At 39.7% G+C, this 23,442-nt stretch overlaps 1 protein-coding gene across 2 annotated transcripts in view; it reads right to left on the reverse strand.

Moving 5' to 3' along the window:
* CC1H1orf87 (chromosome C1 C1orf87 homolog) overlaps positions 1-23,442 on the reverse strand; it is an 80,634-nt gene that overhangs the window by 12,410 nt on the left and 44,782 nt on the right. Inside the window, exons 8-9 of one of the 2 annotated variants that reach the window (XM_045477604.1) lie at positions 21,617-21,714; positions 8,568-8,632 (exon numbers count right to left, since the gene is read on the reverse strand). In XM_045477604.1, coding sequence (XP_045333560.1) covers positions 8,568-8,632; positions 21,617-21,714 — 163 coding nt within the window. The remainder of the gene's footprint in view (positions 1-8,567; positions 8,633-21,616; positions 21,715-23,442) is intronic. The other variant, XM_045477605.1, reaches the window with a different exon arrangement.

Consider the following 23,442-nt stretch of genomic DNA (forward strand, 5'->3'; position numbering starts at 1 on the left):
TTGCTTCAGATAAGCAGAGACAACAGCCCATAGCGCCGCCTTGAATCAGGAGGGCTTTTGCAGCTTGGAGAGTGGCAAGGGCCCTCTTTCCATGGTTCTGCCTCTTTACAGAGAAGCAGGAACTTCTGCCCCTCTCTCCACGCAGGTGTGTGCCTCAAGGCTCCGGTAAAACCTTTGCCTTCCTTGCTCCTTTCAGTGTTCAGAAGTGCTGTACAGGAAGAGGTTTGGACATCATTCCTAACCCAGGGGGTTCCACTGCCCAGATACTACTTGCTCAGGCTGCTGCCTTCACGAATAGAAGAAATTTCCTTAGGATGCAGGAAAAAGACATGAGGCTCTTCTGCTGAAATCCTCTTAGGCTTATTGTGTGTATCATCCATTCATCACTAGCCGCTTCCATCACACTGGGTGACTCACTCATTTGTTTCCCAAATCCATGCGACGACCACACAGTACAGATTTCTGGGGACTTCAGCTTCGATGTTTAGTGCGTTGTTCAAATAGGCCATTAACAAATACCTGTTGTTCCTGAGTGGGGTCTCACTACTTTCAACAAAAATGGTTTAATCAATACATTGCGCAGAAAGGTGGAGAGTGGAGGCTCTGGCCTTGGGTTGGAGTCCCGGCTCCTGTCTCTATCAGCTGAGTGGCCCTGGGCAGGTTCCTTGTCACCACTGTGTCTCAGTCCCCACTTCTGTAAAAGCTGGAGAGTGCTGCCCAGAGTTTAGTGTGAAGATTAAATGGACTAGAAACTGTAAAGTCTCTTAAAAACTGAGAACAAACTGAGGGTTGATGGGGGGTGGGAGGGAGGGGGTGGGCGATGGGCATCGAGGAGGGCTCCCGTTGGGATGAACACTCGCTGTTGTATGGAAACCAATTTGACAATAAGTTTCATATTTAAAAATAAAAAAAAGAAAAAAGAAACTGTAAAGCAAACTCCTGGCACACAGCAAGTGCTCAATAAATGTTAACTAATAGCGGCACCTACGTAGGGATGCTCATGTAAATTAACTTACATTTCAGATGAAAAAGTCTTTTGTGACACCTTTAATATTGTACCTGTGAGCCATTACGCATCTTCTCCCTCAGTCTCTTGATGAAGGTAAGGTGACTTCATGATATCTGAAGCTTCATTACCCAGCATTAGAATAAGTACTCAGTTAGACTAAATGAAGGACCAGGTGCCCTGATTTGGAGCCTAGGAAATAAAGCCACTGAATATATAGTTCTATTCCTCTAATTCCTTTTCAGGTCCTACGGGAGGAGGAATTTCTTCTCTTCATTTCTTTATTCCCCTGTACCTAACCCAGATGCTAGAGTAAGACTTAATAGATGCTTAATGAGAATCATGATAGTCAGTTCAGGCAGCCCTTTGAGGCAGATCCGATTTAATCAGCTGAAAATTTGCCATGGGAACCCATCATCACCTAGTAGCGCTGGCCCCTGCTTATTTCGCCCAGTATGTGGAAGAAACGTTTTCTGCCGGCGAGAAAAGGTTCCAATTACTCTGAATGATCAAGTTTGAGAGTTAAAAGGATTCTGGAAGCAGTGCATAGCATAAGGGCGGCAAGATAAACTTTGGTGTCAGACCTGAGTGCTAAACCTGGTCCTTCCCTTAACCAACCGCAGGCTTTCAGATCCTGACGTTGTCAGTTGTGGAAAGGACATGACACCAGCGGTCACAATATTATTATATTGTGGCGATTCAAAAGAAAAAAGTTACTGAGAGAAAATACTTAACACGGGAAGATGCTCCATGCAAGGTATTATTATTTGTTATTGTGTTATCATTATTATATGATCTTAAATCTCATTTCCCCAGAAAACGAGACTTAGCATCAATTATGATGTGGGCACTGTTTATTTTCTGGGCACTTTACATTATCCGTTTTAGTATAAGAGCTAGAACCTAGTCTTTGTTCCAGGCCAGTTTCTCTCTGGTGTCTGCACTTCTCTAAGTTACATTAGAAGAAAATACAGGCTAGTCTCCCTGGTCTCTCTCAAGTTTCCCGTTCTCCCTTCTAATACCTATGAGCATAAAAGAGGTAATGGTTTGCACATGTAAAAATGGTTTGAGAAACTCGAGGCAGAACTAATTTTTTTTTTTCTAACACAGCAGGAAGGATAAATAATAACCATCTGTCTAGTCTGCCAGTTGATGATTTGTACTGGAGGAAATAAGCCAAGCTGGCTTCTAGAGATTTCCAGGTGTTGGAAGGGCCAGGTTTTACAAGGCTTCCAGTGGATTCTGATAGTCACACAGCCAGCCCTCCCTGCCCCCACCCCCCTCCACTAATGACTTGAAATCGTGGTCTTCAGTGTTGGCTGCTAATATGCTACCACCTGGGGAGCTTTAAAAATTACCAGTGTCTGGACGGCACACCAGACCAATTAAATCAGAATCTCGAGGGGTGAGAACCCAGCTCAGAACTTCTAAAGAATTCTCTAGGTAATTCTAAAGTGAAGCCACAGGAGAAAACAACTGATGTAAATAAAGACTTCTGGCCTCATTGGACCTAGTGAATGAACTTTTGTGAGAAGGAAACTAATATATGTCAGATATCTCAATATATGCCAGACATTTCTCACGTGTTTTCTTACTCAATCTCAAGAATAACCCTGCAAGGTAGAAATTGTCTCCATCTTACCTAGGAGGAGACTGAGGCAACATGAGGTTCAGTTTCTTGCTTAAGACAATAGAGGTAGCGTTAAGTCTAGGATTCTAATGCATTCACTCATTCAACAGCCATTGTTAAATGCTTACTGTGGTACAACAATGAACAGGACAGAATCTTCTCATGGAGTGCGCATTCCAGTGGTGAGGGCACGCAGATAGATATGTAAAATAATGTCAAGTAGTGATAAGTCCTAGAAACACAACTGCAGCCAATTATGGGGTTGGAAAGTCTTGGCAGTTGCTATTTTAGGGAGCGAATTCACCAAAGGCCTCTTGAAGGGACATTCAAATAGTCCTGAGAAACAAGGGACAAAGGTATGCAAATATCTGCAGAAAGAGCATTTCAGGAGAAAGCTATCTTAAAGACAAAAGGTCACAAGGGAGGGAGGAATGTTTGGTGCATTCAGGCAATAGCTGAGAGGGGAGTCTTGTTGATGTGGGATGGAAAGGGAAGAGAAGTGGGTTAAGTATTAACAGAACTGAAGGGCCTCATGGACCATGCAGGTGACTGGAATTTATTATTATTACTATTATTATTTTGGCTTCCATCATTCATTTCTTCTCTGGTGATTGTTCTCTTCATTATCCCCTTCTAGTGATAGCAACAATATTTTGGTTGGTGGGCACCACTCTTCCCCCATCCTGGTGCTGTGGTTTGCTAAGAATGACCCCCAGTTCCAACTCCAAGCTTGGCCTCTGGTTAGTTGAAGACTATCATGGTTATCCTAATCACAGTCTTGATTCAAAGGTGGACGTAAAAATCCAACCTAAGTGTCTGAGGCTAGTGGAGACATCCACTACGGTTTTTCAGCTAGCGAAATTCCTCTGGGAAGGATGGGCCAAAAGAGAGCGCTGTGAACATGCGATGAGCATAGCTGTCATAGCTATTTTGTTACTGCAGAAGTGCCTGGAGTAGTTGGGGCACCACCAGGTAGAGCCTAAAGATGATGCCAGCACCATGTACAGCAGAGCAGAGAGCCAGAAAGAAACCAAATCTTGGATTTTAACGTTTAAATGACTACATCCAACCATGCTTATCGTTCTTGTTGCTGCCAGACTTTTCATTTAGATAAACCAAACCTCTTTACTGTCTCAACAGAGTTGGCTTTTCTTAGAACTATAAATAGTTCTAAGTAGGAATTACTGCGGTTATTTTTTTCCATAATAAAAGGGAGGTTAAACTCTTAGTCATTTTTCTGTGTTATCTTGAGTGATAGGTCTTCAAGAGACGTTTGAGGGGATCAATGAACCTCTGAGGCTACAGCCATTCCCTCCAATTCCCCCCCATTAGCAGCTTTGCTATATCCCTGCTCTGTGCTTCCTGCTTTTTCTTCCTCATCCTCACTCACAGGCTCCATAGTGAAGAGATTCGGTTTGGGTATACTTCATTTTTGTGAAATACTATTTTAGACCTCATACCATAGCATGTCTGGAGTGTTCTGAGCTCTTCTGTATTTGTCTTAATGGGAGTTCATAGCATTTCTTGGACCTGTGGCTTGAAGTCTGGAAATTTCTAAGTCATAATTGCTTCAAATATTGCTTCAGCTCTATTCTCTTCCTCCTATCTTTCTGTGACTTCATTACATATATACTGGATTTTTTGCTGCTTCCTGTATGTCTCACATACTTTTTTGTATGTTCTATCCTCATTTCTCCTTCATGCTTCAATATGGATATTTCCTACCAAACTATATTCCAGTTCACTAATCCTTTCTTCAGCTATGCCCAACCTTGTGTTCAACTCATCTATTGAGTTTTTAAAATTTAGTTTTTATATTTTTTACTTCTCGATATTCCATATGATTCCTTTTATAGATTTATTTGCTAAAATTCTCCATCTTATCCATTTTTTATATATATTAATTACAGTTTTTTAAAAAAATCCATTTCCTCTTTTGTATCATTCCTGATTATTTATAATTAAGTCTGGACATTTTGTATGAATAATTCTAAAGATTTTATATGATTTTAACTTCTTCCAAGGTTTTTCTTCTCCTTTCTATATGATATTCAATTTGAATTCCAAATAATAGCTTTCAGAGAAATACTGTTCTGTCTTTTATCTAGTCTTCGGGTTGATCTTGCCAACAGGTTTGGTCTGCTGTAAACTAGTCCATTCTATATCTTAGCATAAGTCACAGATATTAAGTATTTATGTGATAATCATGTGTACATTAAAAAACAAGTTCATAGGATACTTGTGGGTCCAAATGAGATAAAGTTTGTGATACAAGGCATATATATATATATATATACATGGATCATTTTAATAGGTTATTATAGAATCTTTGAATGAAAACAGGCCCCAGGAATGAGAAAATTCACAATTCTTCACACTCAAAATGAGTAGCTGCCTTTAGTTTCCTAAAAGGTACCTTCTTTCCTTTCATAACACTCACGTGTGGAACTAGAAAAATGGGAGATAAAATGCACCCCCCACCTCCAGGGCCTAAGAGCACTTATCAGCATAGCTCTAGCAATACAGAATGGGAAGAGATCAAGGCATTAACTTTCTCAGTAAGCAACAGGCCATCACAACAACAATGCCACAATAGCATTGCCAAAGTCCTGTCATTCTGCAGAATGCAACATTGCCTAAAAACTTTTGTCAGACTCACACTTAGCCCTGTCAGAGCAGTAGGGCAGGTTTTTATTTCTTTCACATTTTCTGTTCTTTTTACAGATGAGAAAAATGGGTCCAAGATACGTAAAATAAGTTCCAAATATAAGGTGGTTATTTAGTTGTAAAAGTGTGACTTTGACCCTTATTTTTATACGGTTTTCTATGCCATATGTTATGGGTTAAATTCTGTCCCCCCAAATTCTTATGTTGAAGTCCTAAACCCTTGTTCCTCAGAATGTGACTGTATTTGGAGACAGGCCATTTAAAGAGGTGATTTAGTTCAATTGCAGGCCATTACAATGAGGATACCAATCTAACTGGTGTTCTTATAAGAACAAAAATTTGGGCACATACAGAGACACCAGGGATGTGCACGCACAGAGAAAAGACCATGTGAGGATAGAGTGAGAAAGAGGCCATCTGCAAGCCAAAGAGAGAGGCCTCAAAACAACCAAGCTTGCTGACACTGACTTTGAACTTTTAGTCTCCAGAACTGCGAGAAAATAAATGTCTATTGTTTAAGCTACTGTAGCAAACTGATGCATCTAATGACCCGGCTTATATTAGAGAAAGAGAGAGTGTTTGGTTTAAATATTTGTTGTTGAGGGGCGACTAGGTGGCCAGTCAGTTAAGTGTCTTACTTTGGCTCAGGTCATGATCTCACGGTTCAGTTCGTGAGTTCAAGCCCTACATCGGGCTCTGTGCTGACAGCTCAGAGTCTGGAGCTTGCTTCAGATTATGTGTCTCTCTCTCTGTCCTTCGCTACTCATACTCTGTCTGCCTCTCTGTCAAAAATAAACAGACATTAAAAAAAGTAAATATTTGTTATCTTTTTTTTAATTTTTTTTTTAACATTTATTTATTTTTGAGACAGAGAGAGACGGAGCATAAACGGGGGTGGGGGGGTCAGAGAGAGGGAGACACAGAATCTGAAACAGGCTCCAGGCTCCGTGCTGTCAGCACAGAGCCCGACGCAGGGCTCGAACTCACAGACCGCAAGATCATGACCTGAGCCAAAGTCGGCCACTCAACCGACTGAGCCACCCAGGCGCCCCAATATTTGTTATCTTTTGATGTCCTTGTTTTGTCTTTTCAACAAAAGTGAATTCTCTGAGGTTATAGACTTCACCATGAAAAATGAACCCTTACCTGAGATCACTCTGTTGTCTTCTAGCATATTCCTTTTGTCTCTTTTCTATAATGGTGGGCTGGGGATCTACAACTACATTTCCCAGATTCCCTGGCCCACTGGCTTTAGGCTGAATTCCAGCAATGGTAGACGTTTGGAGGGAGATTGGAATGTGAGAGGAGTAGAAGTACTAACTTCCTGTTTTTGGAGTCAATATCTGTCCAGCATCAGGGAGAGCTATTGCTATCATGCTTTTCACCATTCTCAGCACTAATCATCTATGGAAACTCAAAATTCAGATTAACAGCTACAGCACATCCCATTCAGTGGGCCCAGTATTGACCACATGGTGCTCTGTCAGAAATCCAAGCACCAGCATCATTTGTGAAGGACTGAGATTCAAACTATGTGGCGTTCCAAGAACGAGCTGTGTGGCACCTCCTTCAAGAGTTCTTTCTCTAGCTGCTTGGCATACTCTCGGAGATCCTAGAATCAGCTAGGTAGGGATACTAGCCAAGATCCTGCTATTAGTACCCTTTGTCTGTGTTCCTTTAGCCCTAAGGATGATAGCTGCTTCCTACAGCTACTAATACCTGGGTTACTTCCACTGTCATGTTTTGAATTGTGTCTCCTAACACAGCTACCACTGGTGCCCATTAATGTTGTCTTATTTGGAAATGAAGTCTTTTTTATGTAATCAAGTTCAGATGATGTTGTTCTGGATTAGGGAGAGCCCTAAATCCAACTAACAGTGATGTCTTTATATGAAACAGGAGAGGGGGATACAGATACAGAGACGTGAAAGAGACGGAGAGGGAAGAAGGCCAGGTGAAGACAGAGGCAGAGAGTGGAATTAAGCAACCATAAACCAAGGAATACCTGGAGCTACCAGAAGCAGGAAGAGGTAAGGAAGGACTCTTTTCTAGAGCTTTTAGCATGGCCCTACTTGGTTTCAGACTTTTGGTCTTCAGAACTGTGAGAGAATAGATTTCCGTTATTGTAAGCAACCCAGTTTACGGCACCGTGTTGCAGAAATAACTACACACACCATTCTCTTTTTGCTCTTTGAATCTCCTAATGCTTGTGCAGCCAATCCCCCAATCCCTTCAAGCTTTTGGTACCTTGTATTTTGATCCAAAAGGTAATGAGTAAATGGTTGATGGATGTAGTAAATAGAGAAATTGCAACAGCAGATTAATATCAATGCATATTTTTTCACCTGTCATATTTAAAACTCGCTAATTGCTAAATATTTTGCCCAAATTCATCTTTATAATTTCACTTAATAATATGTCTTGGAAATCTTCCTGTATTTAGGCCAGCCATGTTATTTTACAGCTGTGTAGTTTTATCAATTGCATCGACTGTAATTTAATTAAATTGTCCCTGAAAGGATTTTTCATTGTTTTCCATTCTTATTTTTTATTTTATTTTTTTTTTAATTTTTTTTTAACGTTTATTTATTTTTGAGACAGAGAGAGACAGAGCATGAACAGGGGAGGGTCAGAGAGAGAGAGACACAGAGTCTGAAACAGGCTCCAGGCTCTGAGCTGTCAGCACAGAGCCCGACGCGGGGCTCGAACCCACAGACCGCGAGATCATGACCTGAGCCGAAGTCGGACGCTCAACCGACCGAGCCACCCAGGCGCCCCTCTTATTTTTTACTAAAAAAATGTTTTTTTTGTGTTCCCTTTTTTAGAAGCATTTACCAAAAAATATTGCAATAGGCTTTATTTTATTTTATTTTATTTATTTTTTTGTGAGATGCAGGTAGGGTAAGTACCTAGCTGAAGGATTCCTAGGCCTAAGGGGTTGTGCCCTTAGGAATTCTAATAAATAATGTCAACTTGTATAAGTGTGCCTTATCTATCTTAAAGGGCTATCACTAGAGAATGTTTCATGATATAACAAAACCTGAAGGACTATGCCTTTTATGACCCAACTGGCCTACAAGAATAGCCAGTGAGGCAATTCTGACTCTTGCCTTTCTTCACTGGTGAGCCATTTACTTTTCTGGGAGCAGTGAGATGGAAGCCAACAAGCAAACCACCACAGCAAAGCTGGAGAGTCAAGAGTAGCTCTGGGAAATGAGGGGGGGGGGGCGGGTGTCTCTCAAGGAACAAAATAACCCAACTCACCTCTAGGCAAATCATGTGGCAAATTGGAGGAAGCTTTACTCAACAGTTCAACAAAATTCTGCCATCTGTGCAGGAAAAAAAAAAAAAAGCATATAGTATTGGTGGTCAATGCAGAAGCTCTGGAAGAAATGTGCAATAAATGTCAAAGTTTATGTTGATAGTGATATTGAGGGAGCCTTTTGATACCTGTATCGTTCATGGTGTAATTCAGGACACAGAAACTACTTCAGGTGTCTCTACTAGAAAGGGCTTTCATATGGGAAAATGGGTGCTTGCAAAATTATCGCAGGCTCAGTAGAGTGGAGGTTGGCATCTACTGTTCTGCTCAGGATCAGGCTTTAGCAGATGTAGTCCTGAGGAAATTCTGACTGATGTCTCAGTTGCCCGTGACTGTGAGGTTGGTGACTAGGCAGTACAAGGTCCATTTTGGCTGCTGGAAAAACTGATGCCTGCCAGGGTCTGGCATGGCTACTACTGCAGGAAAATAAATATTTAAAATGTCCCTCCCCGCCCCTTCTGCCTTTCAAATCTCATGCGGTTGCATCTCACAGATGGAACTTAAATCAATTCCAGAAGGTTGGTGTCAAATATTCTTTTGTAGCCTTCCCAGGAGTGGGAAGTATTGCAATACAGGAAAAAAAAAACAAAAACATAGGAGGGGTTAGAAGTGGGTGCTGAGTGCAAATAGACAACATTTAGTGAAATCCCCAAGCAGAAACTGCATTAAGCAATATACGTGCATGTGACAGAGAGTCATTTAAGGCTGGTAAGTACTTTGGAACACGTTGGTAGTGAAAGTCACGTGTATTTGCTTGCCTAACACCCACCCTCCATTTGTATACAAATATATTCTTCTCTGGGGTGAGGGACTATAATCAATGTCCCATACCCTACCCTAGCCAATGTTGTGACTCACCTTGTCTAATTAATCTCTATTTATTTATCACTTTCTCCATTCATCCCTCCCTACCTTCCTCCCTCTCTCCCATTCTCTGTCTCTGTATTTCTCATTAATTTTTCGTTCTGGGCGTGCCGGGGTGGCTCAATTGGTTAAGTGTCTGACTCTTGATTTTCGCTTGGGTTATGATCTCATGGTTGTGAGATCGAGCCCCACATCGTGCTTTGTGCTGGGCATGGAGCCTGCTTAAGATTTTCTCTCTTCTTTTCCCTTTGCCCCTGCTCATTATCTCTCTCCTTCCCTCCCTCTCTCTCTCGAAAAAATTGGGATTCTGGTTTTTTTCCAAACTTTTATTTTCCCCCAGATTTTGCATAACACCATATCCTTTCAAAATATTTCTTTTTGCTTATGTTAGCAAAAGGCAGTTTCTGTTGCTAGCAACCAAACTGTACCTGGTAAGAATTTTTATCTCCTCCTTGTCCATCAGAAGTCAAGCAAATATAAAGAGTAAGTTGTGAGATACAGAAGCCCTGGATTTTCTTTCTTTCTTTTTTTTTTTTTAATTTTTTTTTTTCAACGATTATTTATTTTTGGGACAGAGAGAGACAGAGAATGAAGGGGGGAGGGGCAGAGAGAGAGGGAGACACAGAATCGGAAACAGGCTCCAGGCTCTGAGCCACCAGCCCAGAGCCTGACGCGGGGCTCGAACTCACGGACCGCGAGATCGTGACCTGGCTGAAGTCAGACTCTTAACCGACTGCGCCACCCAGGCGCCCCTGGATTTTCTAGAAGTGGTCTAATGTCATGTGACAATAAGATAAAAAAATGATTCATTAGACATGCAACTGGTCTGTTTTCCTTATACCTCATAAAACTTTCCCTATACACGACATCGCAAATCAGAAAAGGTCTATGGTTGGTATAGAAAGGAAGGCTTTAGACCTTCCTGTCACTTTGGGCACAAGAATAGATAAGGCATAGGTATGCAGCACCACAAACCAGATAAGCTGATGACTTTATCAACTGCTGAGGCGCTCTGCAGGGAAAAGACAGCTGGAGAAGCAGCACTCTCGAGAAATATCTATAATCATGCAAAGATCTGATCTTAGCACAGATCTGAAGGTGAACTACAATAAAAGAAACTCCTGTCTTCTATGCCTGTTGCAATTCTCTCCTCTTAGGAGGGCCAGGCTTCTGCCTACTGTATCTTCTGACCCTTTGAAAAACAGCCACAACAATACAACAACAGGATGCTAGTTCCGTTGATGTTTCCTCATTGTACATTTCTTCTTCAGAGCTGTTAGAAGCTATCAAATATGAGATAAGGCATTTGGATCAAATGGCACCAGAAACTCTCCTGCCCCTTCTTGAATGGTGCTGAGAGGAAGAGGAAGAGACTGTGAGAAAATTTTGTCAGCATTGAAACTGGACACTGCCTGATTTAAGTGGTGTATAGGATTTATGTGACCAATGAAAACCTTAAGTTCCTTCTAATAAAATATTTTCTTTCTTCCATAGTCTTTACATTACCCTGGAACCTTCAAAGAGCCATTGACAATTTGAATGTGAGAATGGGTTCCAGTTACCATTGTAGGTACTATAATTCTGATCACAGAGGCAAGTGCCAAACTCCCAACGCAGAGTCAGAGAGGTCAGGACTGGACAACAAGGTGTGTGAGCCCATTTCTAGATTCAGGCAGATCTGAGTTCAACTTCTAACTTCCACTGCAGTTACTAAGTCCAAATGGCTTTTAGTAAGCATTCTGAGTACTTTGTGTGCATTTTCGCCTTTAATTTAGACAACTGTCCTATGAAACGTGTAAGTGAAATGCCCAAGGACATACTGATCAGTGAGGTAGCTAGAATTTAAACTCAGGCTCTTTGACTCCAAATCCTGTACCCTTAACCATTGTGCTATATGGCCTCACACGTGAATGTAATATAATTTGGTTTCACTTATGTTTTTTTTTCTCCTTTGGAATCCCATGAACACGGCTCCAGTGTCTTCTGATATTTACTATTGCCGAAGTTTGAGGTCAGTCTGATTTGGGTTCATTTAAAATTAATTTTTTCCTTTATTTGGTTTAGTTTTATTTTGTTTTTGGCCTGCATCCTTAAATAATATTCTTTGTCTCTGGAAACACAAAACTTTTGTCAGGATAGACACGGATACATTTTTTTCCCCTTAATTTAGCTTAGTCATACTGAATCCTTTCAATCTGTATACAGAGCGTTTTTTTCTTTTTTCCCCATCTCTGTGAAGGTTCTTCAGCTGTGGCTTTTGTTGTTAGTTGTTGTTCAGTTTTTCTAGTTTCTTCTTCCACGATGCCAAGTCCTCTTAGGTTCAATTTCTATTCTTATTCGTCTATGTCTGCTCTCCTCCCTCATTTTCTTCTGTTTTTCTTTTCTAGATTTTGTGAAAACCTCTCAAGTTTGACATTATGTATTAGATTTTCTCTGCTGTTAATTTTCCTTTTTATTGATTCTTTTTTTTTTATAAATAATATTTTATTGGAACACAGCCACAGCCATTTGTCATGTGTTGTTTGTGGCTGCCTTCAGGCTATAGTGACATAGCAGAGTAGCAGAAATAGACTGTAGACCCACAAAACCTAAATCATTTACTACCTGGCCCTTTATAGAGAAAGTTTGCTGACTTAAAAATATAATACAAATATCCTAATATCATCAAATATCCAGCAATATTCAGATTTCCTTGATTATCTCCTATTTTTTATTGAGATATAATTGATATGTAGTGTTATATTAGTTTCAGGTGTATAACATAATGACTCAATATATGTATATATAGAGAAATGATCACAATTAATCTAGTTAATGTGTATCAACACACCTAGTTACAATCTTGATTACTTCTTTTTTTAATATTTGTTTATTTTTGAGAGAGAGCGAGAGACAGAGACAGAGTGCAAGCAGGGGAGGGGCAGAGAGAGAGAGGGTAGAAACAGAATCCAAAATAGCTCCAGACTCTGAGCGGTCACAACAGAGCCTGAAATGGGGCTCAAACTCACAGAATGTGAGATCATGACCTGAGCTGAAGTCAGACGCTCAACCTACTGAGCCACCCAGGCGCTCCAATCCTGATTACCTCTTAATACGGCTGTCGAAGATTCAGTTTCCTTGAAACTATACATATTTTACCAAGTTGTTTCTAATTTCTTCTGTTCACTTTAGGGCTTTTCTAAATTTTGTTTTAATAGCCTTTTAATCTCATTATGCTTATTACTTTCCAATTGGTTTCATTAGAGGACATGGCTCCATACAGACTACAGAGAACACCAAAGGTTCTCTAAATGTTTTCTGGTTTTTAGAGTAAGTCACTTCCAAAGTTCGCTGCTATTTGGAGCCGACCAGATTGCCATGACCTACCTGTCCATGGTCTGCAGGATTTTTAAAAATTAGGCCTGATAGTGGGGTTTTTTCTTTATTCACTGTCAAGTGAGGAGCTGTTCACATTCTGCACAAGCCAGCAGATGAACTGAATAGTTTTCCCTTGGCCCTATTCACTGCTCATTTAGCCCTGCAGTCAAGGAGTGAGTGACAACCCTCACCGATGCCTGGTAGCCCTCGGTTGGGACCCAGGGCATGTATGTCATAATTGATACACTCAGCATATACAACTACCACGGATCCCTCTCTCTGCTCCAACCCACATGACTTTAATGTCAGGAATGATGCCTCACCAAATGCAGACATCGCAGCCATGTTTACCCCTGCCCTCCTTCCTCACCCCAACTTTCCGCTCTGTCATTCCTGGGAGTTGTGCCTTCTGCATAGGTACAGGAAAGCAGTCTGTGAGGAAGTGTGCATGTGTGTATCCTTGGGTGGGGAAAAAAGGGCAGTAGTACTCTAGCAGCTACAGAAAGCAGTGCCTGTGTCATTTTGTAGTTGGTGAAGACTTGGGGCCTCCAAATCAAGGGGAAGTCTTGTGAAGGGACAAGGGATCTTCTGTCTGTTGTACTTCTCACAAGTAGACAAGGCAAAGCATGGGCGCCAACTCGCTGATTTTCCCAGATTCCATTTACTTGTAGTTGGTGAGATTACTTCTAGATTTTGACACTAGAGTGCTTATTAGTGTGTGTGTGTGTGTGTGTGTGTGTGTGTGTGTGTGTGTGTGTTTGGCTCCTTTTTTTATTCAGTTGGAATTTTAATCATGGATTGTTAAGTGGATGACATTTTATATAATAAGTATTATATATCAAAAAAATGTAAACAAAATCCTAAACACACCAAACATGCAAAATGTGGGCTATTTCATAGGAATACCCTTGTAATCTTCATGAACTTAACTACAGGTGACATGTTTCTTTGTGAGCTCCATACAGGCTTAAACCAAAAGTGTGCTGGTGCTGACTTCCCAAACCCATTAACTTTCTCCACCTTGCGAAGTGTATGCTCCAGCCAAAAACCGAGTTCTCCAGACTTGCTATGCTTTTGCTTGCTTCGTTGTCTTGGCACGTTCTGCTTTTCCCTCTGAGACACTCCCCTCCTTCTTTTTTCTTGTTAGTTACTACACGTCCCCCACCAGGCTCAGCTGAGATGTAGTATAGAATAGTGCTGAAGGGCCAGCTCTGCTCAGACTGCTAGAATCACAGGTTAAGTCCCATGATCTGAAGCATTTGATCATTAGAGCCATGCCCTGAGGGATCCTGTACTCTTCTCCTCCAGCTGAAAGGGTACAATATATGCTAGAAGGGGGAGGTAGGTAGGCTGTCATAACAAAATACTGTAGACTAGGGAAATTAAGCCACAGAAATCTATTTTCTACAGTTTGGGAGGCAAGACGTCCAAGATCAAGGTGTCAGCAGGTTTGACTTCTGCTGAGATTCCTGTCATTAGCTTGGAGGTGGCTGCTTTCGCTCTGTGTCCTCACATGGTCTTTTCTCTGTGTTAGCCCATCTTTGGTGTCTCTGTTTCCAAATTTCCTCTTCTTGTAAGGATACCAGTCAGATCAGATTAGGGCCCACCCTCATGGCCTCATTTTATTTAACACAGTTGCCTCTTTAAAGGCTTTGTCTCCAAACACAGTCATAGTATAAGGTACTGGAGGTTAGGACTTCAACATATGAATTTGGGGAGATGCAATTCAGCCTATAATAGAAACAAAGATTCAAAGAAGCCCAACTTTTGGGACAATTTACTTAAGGTCTCTGAACCTCAGTTTACTCATCTGTGAAGTGCATATAAAAACATAACTCATGGGGCTTTTGGGAGTATGAAATGAGATAAGCCATGTAAAGCATCTGGCCCAAAGCTTGTGTCACATGAAGTGCCACATGCATCAATCCCTTACACTCTCAAGTCAGGAGGTTATTTTGGTTATGTTATTTAACCCAGTGACTGGGATGCTCATTCTACTCCCACCATCTTCCTTTGTTGTCACCTTCTTGATGATAGAAGCTATGTTGTATTCTTCTTGCCTTCCAGTTAACTGTGAGAAGCACAGCCCTTCTCTGATCCGTAGGCAATAAATTCTTGAATCCATACAAAAGGATTCTTTTTACATTTGACAGATGAGGAAATTAAGGTGAAGAGAAATTAGTGATTTGCCCAAGTGCATTTCCGAGCAAGGATTTCTATCTAGGCAGTCCATGTGATTCCAGAGCTCATGCTGCCTTTCCCCAAGGACAGGGACTGAGAGGTAGAGGAGGTGCCACACCAGGGAGGAGAAGTTACCTCCAAGCCCTGGGCTCTTTTGGATCGACTTCCTCTGGAACTTAAGAGCTTTTGAATCTGTATCTCACACCTCTCCTGGGTCTTAGGAGAGAGGACAGGACGGAGCTCCTCAAATCCAGTCTATGCTCAGCCCCAAGCCCAAGGGTGGACCTAGCCATGGAACTCAACCAGTTTTTGTAAATCCCCTGTGCTTTGCCACTATCCTATAAGCTTCTGAGTTTCCTAGACCTGTCAGCATAGTGTATTAAGAATGAAGGCTCTGAAGCTAGAGAGCCTGCTTTTGACTCAGCCTCAGTGATGAATGCATTTACCAGTAACCTGTTGGTTTTAGCCTCTCTTTACCTTAGTTTCTTCTTTTGAAAAATAATAGTACCTACCTCATGGAACATTCACAAGGATGAAAAGAGTTAATATTTGTAAAGCACTTAGAACATTGCCTGGAATATAGTAAGCTGTATATAAATGTTGGCTCTTAATAATAATAATAATAATAGGAAATATATTATTGAAAGTAATAATATAATAATAATTATTAATATAATTAATAATAATAATTATTATTATTTTCACCCCATATGGATACGGACTTCTGCAAGAGAAGACTGAACCCTTAAAGACAGGTCTGGTTTCCAAGACCCAGCCAATGGGCAGACCCATAAAATGTCTCTAATTGCTCACTGTCTACCAATTTTTCGATTCCCATTTACAAGTAATTGCTGAATCAAACACCTCATGTTTGCTTTATCTCCTAAAATCCTCTGGTCATCCCTGGGATTATCAAACCGGTCCTTTTCAACCTAATTGCACTCTTCATAATGGGCCAGATGTGGACGAGAAGTCCTACTCGTGGCTGTGTCAATTGCGGCTTCCAGAGCAGCTACATTATTTATCCCCTCCCCCAAGACAATTTGGCTTGTGTGCCTGTGTTTTAAACTGGGTTTGAAGCATTTAATTTTGCCAATACAATTTTAGGGTATTAGTTTGCCTCCTGTTCCCTCTCTGCCCTCCTTAATTACCATTTATTGCAAAGTCACACAGAAACATTAAATGCTAATTCTGACTTACGTGTTCCTGGCCAAGAACAAGGATAATAATTTCCATCCAACACAACCTGAACTCATTTTATATAAGGGTGATTCAGAGTAGAGATTTGAAATCGTAATCAAGTCTTTCTCAAAATCGCCTTACCCTAGCAGACATTCACTAATGTCTCTGCTAATTGGTAGGCAAATGGCAAAAAACAAAATCTCAGTGTTAAAAAAAAAAAAACAAACGCAAAAAACAACAACTTTGTAACATCGTTGGTGAAATTGCTCCTCTCATCAGCTCTTGCAACGTGACAGTTTAAGAAGGGAACACAACTCATTTTATTTGGTTAGATGGGGCTAATCCCACATCACCATAATCCCTCCTGATGTTTTATTGATTCTAAAGGACATTTAATCAGGAAGCAGCTCAGCACTAGAATCCCGCTAATTAGCAAGCAGCCACATTCCAAATGGGTTCCCAATTGAACAGCAGATTAATGGACAATATGTACTAAAATAATGATTCGTGCATTCAGCTCTTAAAATGTGTGTCTAAATTGCATCTTTAATCTCTTAAGGATATAGGTTTGCATACAAAGCCCTTAACGGAATGGATTTAATTCAACAGAAGAAGCTTTAGCCAATGACTGTTTAAGGATGAAACAGGTTTATCACTTATAAATGCAATTCTTCACTGGTTCTTATGGTTTGATGTCCTTGAACATTCAAAGGTCAAAGGTGAATAAAGAAACTGGTGCGCTTCTCTGATATGCATATAAGCGTGGGGAATTGAGAATATTGATATATAGCCTAACCTCATTTGCTTCCCATTCACTCTTACTCTCATATCTCTGTTTCCTGTAATCTTTGTTCTGGACCCCATGTTTTAATCAGGTACACTATGTACCAGGTATAATGTGAGCTCTGATGCTTGCATTTTCTCCATTTATACTGATGCCTTTTTAAGACTCCCAATTTTAGCTTATTGGTTTTCTATTCGGCTCTTAGCCCACTTTAATGCTTTTGCTGCTTAACCGCTTCCTCCCCCCCCCCCCCCCCCCCCCCCGGCCCCTTACTCAACTACCCCCAAGATTTTACAGAAGGGAAACTCCCATGTTCAAAGATGGTCTAGTGGAAATTCATTGGCTAGGCTCAACCTCCTCCCATCGTTTATTTATCAATTGATGTTCCCATTAACCTTTACACTTCTTTGTTTCTCTGTATTGCTCTTATCATCATGTGATGTATCACACATTCCAGCTTACTTATTGTTTCTCTTCCCTGTTAGAATATAAGCTTCACTGGGGCGCCTGGGTGGCGCAGTCGGTTAAGCGTCCGACTTCAGCCAGGTCACGATCTTGCGGTCCGTGAGTTCGAGCCCCGCGTCGGGCTCTGGGCTGATGGCTCAGAGCCTGGGGCCTGTTTCCGATTCTGTGTCTCCCTCTCTCTCTGCCCCTCCCCCGTTCATGCTCTGTCTCTCTCTGTCCCAAAAAATGAATAAACGTTGAAAAAAAAAAAAAAAAAGAATATAAGCTTCAGGGCACCTGGGTGGCTCAGTCAGTTAAGCATCTGACTCTTGATCTTGGCTCAGGTCATGATCTCATGATCTCAGAGCCCAGTGTGGGGCTCTGTGCTGGCAGGGTGGAGTCTGCTTGGGATTCTCTCTCTCCCTCCCTCTTTCTCTGTCCCTCCCCACTCACATCCTCCCCACCACCTGACTCTCTCTCAATAAAAAAAAGAATATAAGTTCAAGAGTGGGGAGACTGTTTAATTCATGTCTATATTCCCAATGATTAGAGTAGTGCTTGGTAAACAGTAGGAACTCTATAAATGTTTGTTAAATAAATGAATAAATAAAGTAATAAAATATTTACTGCGTGCTTTCCATGTGCCAAGTACTGGCCTAGAAGATGTTGGGAATATAATGTGAGGGAAACAGTCCTGTTTCTTGCCAGCATGGAGATTACGACCTAGACACTGAAGTAATAAATCATATAAATAAATACATAATTATAAATAATTATAAGTTTTAGGAAAAATAATAGCTGAGTGCTAAGAGAAAGTATAGAACAAGGAACCTGGTTTTGATGGGGTGGTTAGGAATGGCCTTCTTCAATTTGACCATGAGAGGGACTTAGTCACAATTTGTATATCTGCATGCATTCCTGAGACTATTTTGAGATTCCATCCCTTCCTTAATTCAGTTCAATTACATAATGCTTCTTGAATTCTAATATATGCCAGGCAGCGCTCTAAACACTTAGCATACATCAATGGGTAAAAACAAAGATTCTGCCTGCCCCCTGGAACTAGAGCTTATAGTCTATCAGGGATCGACTGGTAACAACAATAAACATCATACATCAGCAAATCACCGAATACATTAGAAGTTGATAAGTGTGGAGAAGAAAGCAGAAGGAAAGCAGGTTAAGAGGAAGAGGAATGTGAGACCACAACTTTAACGAGGGTGGTTAGTGTAGGCCTCACAGACAAGGTGACATCTGAGCAAAAAAATAAAGGTGAAAGGGTTAGCATGGAGATATCTGAGAAAGAACATTTTAAGTAGAGGATACAGTCAGAGGATAGTTGCTGAGGTGGATGGGTGCATGGTGTGTGTGAGAAAAAGAGCACAGTGTAACTGGAACAGAATGAGCAAAGGAAGTTGTAGATGGAATCAGAGAAGCAATGGGGGAGCAGATCATGTAGAACCCTTTATAAGGACTTTGATGTTTTTTTCTTTTTCTTTCCTCTGAGTGAAATAAGATTCTCTTGCAGTTTCATGAGCAGAGCAATGATATAAATTATGTTAGGTTTTAAGAGATCACTGTAGCTGTTGTACTGAGGATAAACTAGGGAGAAGGGAGACGCCTCGTTCAGTTAGGAGGCTATCATAGTAATCCAGGAGAAAGATAATAGTAACTTGAACGAGGTGTAGTTAAGTAACAATAGAGGTGGTGAGAAGTAACCAGATTCTGGGCATATTCTGAACATAGAGTTGATTTACTAGTTAATTTTTGATGTATTCAACATAAAATGTGAGAAAAAGAGAACACTTAAAAATTACAGGTATGTCGGCTTCATTTTAATTCAGTTCAAAATATGTTCTAATTTCCCTTTTCCCTCTTACCATAGGTTTTTTAGAAGTGTGTTGTTAGTTTCATAATGTTTGGAGATTTCCAGGATTTTTGTGTGTTTGCTTTTAATTTCCAATCTAATTCTATTATGGTCAGAGAACATATTTTATATGATTTCATCATTTTAAACTTACTGACATTTGTTTTGTGGCTCAGAATATGGTTTGTTTTTTAAATATTTCATGTATGCTTAAAAAGAATCTGTTTTCTTCGGTTGGTGTTATGTAACTGCTACTTATATCAAGTTATTTGATAATTTAGTTCAAATTTTTAATATTGTTACTGAATTTCTATCTGCTTGTTCTGTCAATTACTGACAGAGAGGTGTTATATTCTCCAATGGTAGTTGTGAATTTGTTTATTTCTCCTTTAGTTTTATTTTTTTGTTTCATGTAACTTAAAACTATATTATTAAGGACATGAACATTTAGGTTCATTATGTCCTCTTAATGAATTGACTTTTTGGCATCCCTTGCTTTGGAATGCACTTTGTCTTACATTACTATAACTGATCCAGCTTTCATTTCATTAGAGTTAGCATGGTATATCATTTCCATCCTTTTACTTTTGGTATGTCTTATATGTTTATATTTTAAATGGGCTCCTTGTAGACATCATTTAGTTGAGTCTTGCTTTTTTAATGGAGTCTGAAAATCACCTTTTAATTGGTGTGTTTGGATTATTAACACTTAATGTAATTATTAATATGGTTAGGTTTAAATCTAACATCTCAATATTTATTTTCCATTTATATTATTTGTTTCTTGTTTCCCTTTCATCTTTTTTGTCTTTTTTATTATTTAAATGTTCTTATGTTTCATTTTATTTTTTTAATTAGCATTTTAACTCATTACATTCTTCTTTCAAACAAAATTATACTACTTAGTTTGTAGTATAAGAACCTTATCAAGAACATTTTCATTTCCTCCTCCCAGATTTGTATGCTATTGTCAAATGTCGCACTTATATTATGAATCCCATGCTGCAGTGTTCTTATTTTGCTTTAAACAATAAATTATCTTTAAAGAGTTTTTTAATAAAAAATGTATTTTTTTCATACACACATTTACTATTTCCAGTGCTTTTAATATTTTTGTGTAGATCCAAAATGATAATTTTCCTTCTGCCTGAGGACTTCTTTTAATATTTGTACTAGTGCTCTGATGGTTATGAATCCTGGCATCTCCATCTTATCTTTGTTTTAAAGTCTATTTTGTCTGATGTGATTACAGTGACCCCAGCTTTCTTTGGTTCCCATTTGCATGGAATGTCTTTTCCATTGCTTCGCTTTCAGTCTGTATATTGTCTTTATATCTGAATTGAGTCTCTTACAGGCAATATATAGATATGTCTTGTTTCTTTTTTATCTATTCAGTTACTCTGTATCTTTTGATTCAAGAATTTATTCCATTTACATTTAAAGTAATTATGGATAAGTATGTACTTATTGACATTTTGTTCATTGCCTTCTGGTTATTTTGTAGTTCCTCTGTTCCTTTCTTTTTCTCTTGTTCTTTTCATTTGTGGTTTAATGACTTTCTTTAATGATATACTTAGATTCTTTTCTCATTGTCTTTTGTGTATCTACTATAGGTTTTGCTTTGTGGCTACCATGAAGTTTACATATAACAACTTATATTGATAACAGTTTATTTTAAACTGACTGGTGGAAATACGAACTATTCCCAACCTTTGTGCAAGATCTAAAAATTTTTGTGTCTTTCTTTTGCCCCCCTCTCCCCATCTGGCTTTGGGTACTTTCCTCAAATGGTTATATTAGCCAGTACTCACATGAAGACTCAAGAGCAACTCTTTAGAAAGAGAAATGTTCAGATCTCTCTTCTCCACTACTCTGTATTGTGCTTTCTAACCTTCTTGGCCTTCTTGAACTCCAAACTCCATCTCTTTAACTAAAGAAGAATCTGGGCTCTGGATTTCCTCTTCTTGTTCAGTAAGCTTAGCTTACCTTATTTATTTTCCTTTCTTCAGGAATTGCTGTTCTGTGCTGGCTGGTGTCAAATGTCTGAAAACTATCGTTTCATAGGTTCTGTCCTGTTTTTAGTTGTTTAAGGTGGAATGGTAAATCTTTTCTTGATGGTCTATGATGGTTGGAATTTGAAGTTTCCTGCTTTGTCTCTCTATGACCAAGAAGACTCTGTCCTTAATATAAGTAAACATTCCTTAACTATCTATAAGTGATGAAATTGATAGTTTCACACAAAAAACTTCTAAAGAAAGATTTCAGTATTTAGTATCCTAATAAAGGACTATGTGAATAAAAAATCAACTTACTTTATTTCACCATGATAACCCAAATTCTGGTGGCTTAGCAATGTTTCCAGAAAACTCAAAGTCAGATATAATCCATGTTTTCCGCATATAGCCCTGACCTGCAGAGTAAGAAAGAATTTGGAGTTTTGTTATAATGAAATTAAGATTTGAATTTCCTTCCCATAGTTAGAACCCATATGATTTCGACAAAGAACTAGTACCCAGGAGTGAATTATCTCATCAGGATATCACTCACGACAATAATATCCCACTGAATGAGCACTAGGTGATATTTGGAATTGTTCAATCACTGTATTGTTCACCTGGGACTAATAGAACACTCTATGTTAAATATACTGGACTAAATTTTTAAAAATTAAAATAAAAAAATAGCAAATTTGTATTTGGTTGGTGCCGAGGTATTGCTCATTATTCAGAAGCCATTGGACTTTGAAATGTTGGTCTTAAATTTTTGTCAGCAATGGAATTGGTGGTTAAGGCCTAGAATTTATATACAATTATTATATAGGTAAATTGCAAAAAAAAAAAAAATTTGTGTATCTCCTTTGATTTATAAAACAAGCTTGAGGTATTAGCATGGTCAATATTGCTATCTGCATTTAATATATGACAAAACCAAGACTTAGACTAAGTCACTTCCTCGATGTTACACAGTTAATAAATGATGGAACTTAATCTAGAAACCAGATGCCAAATACATTCCTGTTGGATGATTGAATAAGGTGTCAGTGCTGTTTCCCAAGTACTTAATATTTTCTTAATTTAGCTGACAAATCAGTTCAGTTCTCAGGTTGGTGGGTGGATGGCACTGAGATTCAAACATGTCAGACTTTTAGGGGTATGATAACATGTGTTGTGTGTTTATCTTGCTGTTTAAACATGGACTTTGGAATGAAACAGGACTCGTTTTGGACTCTAACTCTGCTTTCTGTGATCTGTGTGACCTTTCTGTGCCCAATGTTTCATCTACTAAGTAAGACTAGTATTTTCTACTTCCTAGACTTCTGTGAGGTTTACATGAGAAAATAAGCAATTAGAATAGTGTCTGGCTTCAAGTTAGGCATTTGATTAATATTTGTTTAAATGAAGAGAAGGAGGAAGGGAGGAGAGAGAATGAGGAGAAGGAAGGGAGGGGAGAGAGAGAAAGGAGAGGACAGAGGATAGAGGGATTAGAGGAGAGGAGAGAAGGGAGAGAGAGAACAAGAAGAGGGGAAGGAGGGAAAGAAGGAAGGGAGGGAGGAAGGAAAGGACAAAGAAAAAGAGATGTCTAATTTAGTGTTTGGATTAAATAGTAGCTACTATTACTACTTTGAGAGGAAGTTCAGTATAGTGACTGTATTAAGCATGTTTTTTATCTTGAGTGATTGTTCCCCCCCCCCCCCCCCCCCCCCCCCCAGCTAGCCAATTCCTAGATTTAGTAAAGGACTGGCTTGAAAGTATGCTTTTCTTTCAAATGCAAACCAACCTCTTTCCTGGGGCTCTCACACTCGGGCTGCTATGCCCTTATCACCCCCAGGGCCCAGTACTAGGTGACAGCCCCTGAGTCCCTGAGCTCACTGAAATAAATCCAACTAACTAATCCTAAACCTGCTTACCCTGCCTTGCACCTTCCACAATGAGGGCTATTGACTACATTTTCCCCTTATCCCCTCTGCTTCCTGACCAACCCTGCTGCTTCTGGTGTGGCCTGTGGGAATGTGCCATGCTCCCTCACCTTGGAAACTTCGAGTAACAAACTATCTCTTCAGTGGCAGTCATCTCCTGATCTGTTGGTCAGACCATAGCTGAATAATAATAAAACCTAGATTTTAAAATAGTGACAAAAA

The sequence above is a fragment of the Leopardus geoffroyi genome, chromosome C1, assembly GCF_018350155.1.
Source record: "Leopardus geoffroyi isolate Oge1 chromosome C1, O.geoffroyi_Oge1_pat1.0, whole genome shotgun sequence".
In the NCBI taxonomy this organism is placed as follows: domain Eukaryota; kingdom Metazoa; phylum Chordata; class Mammalia; order Carnivora; family Felidae; genus Leopardus; species Leopardus geoffroyi.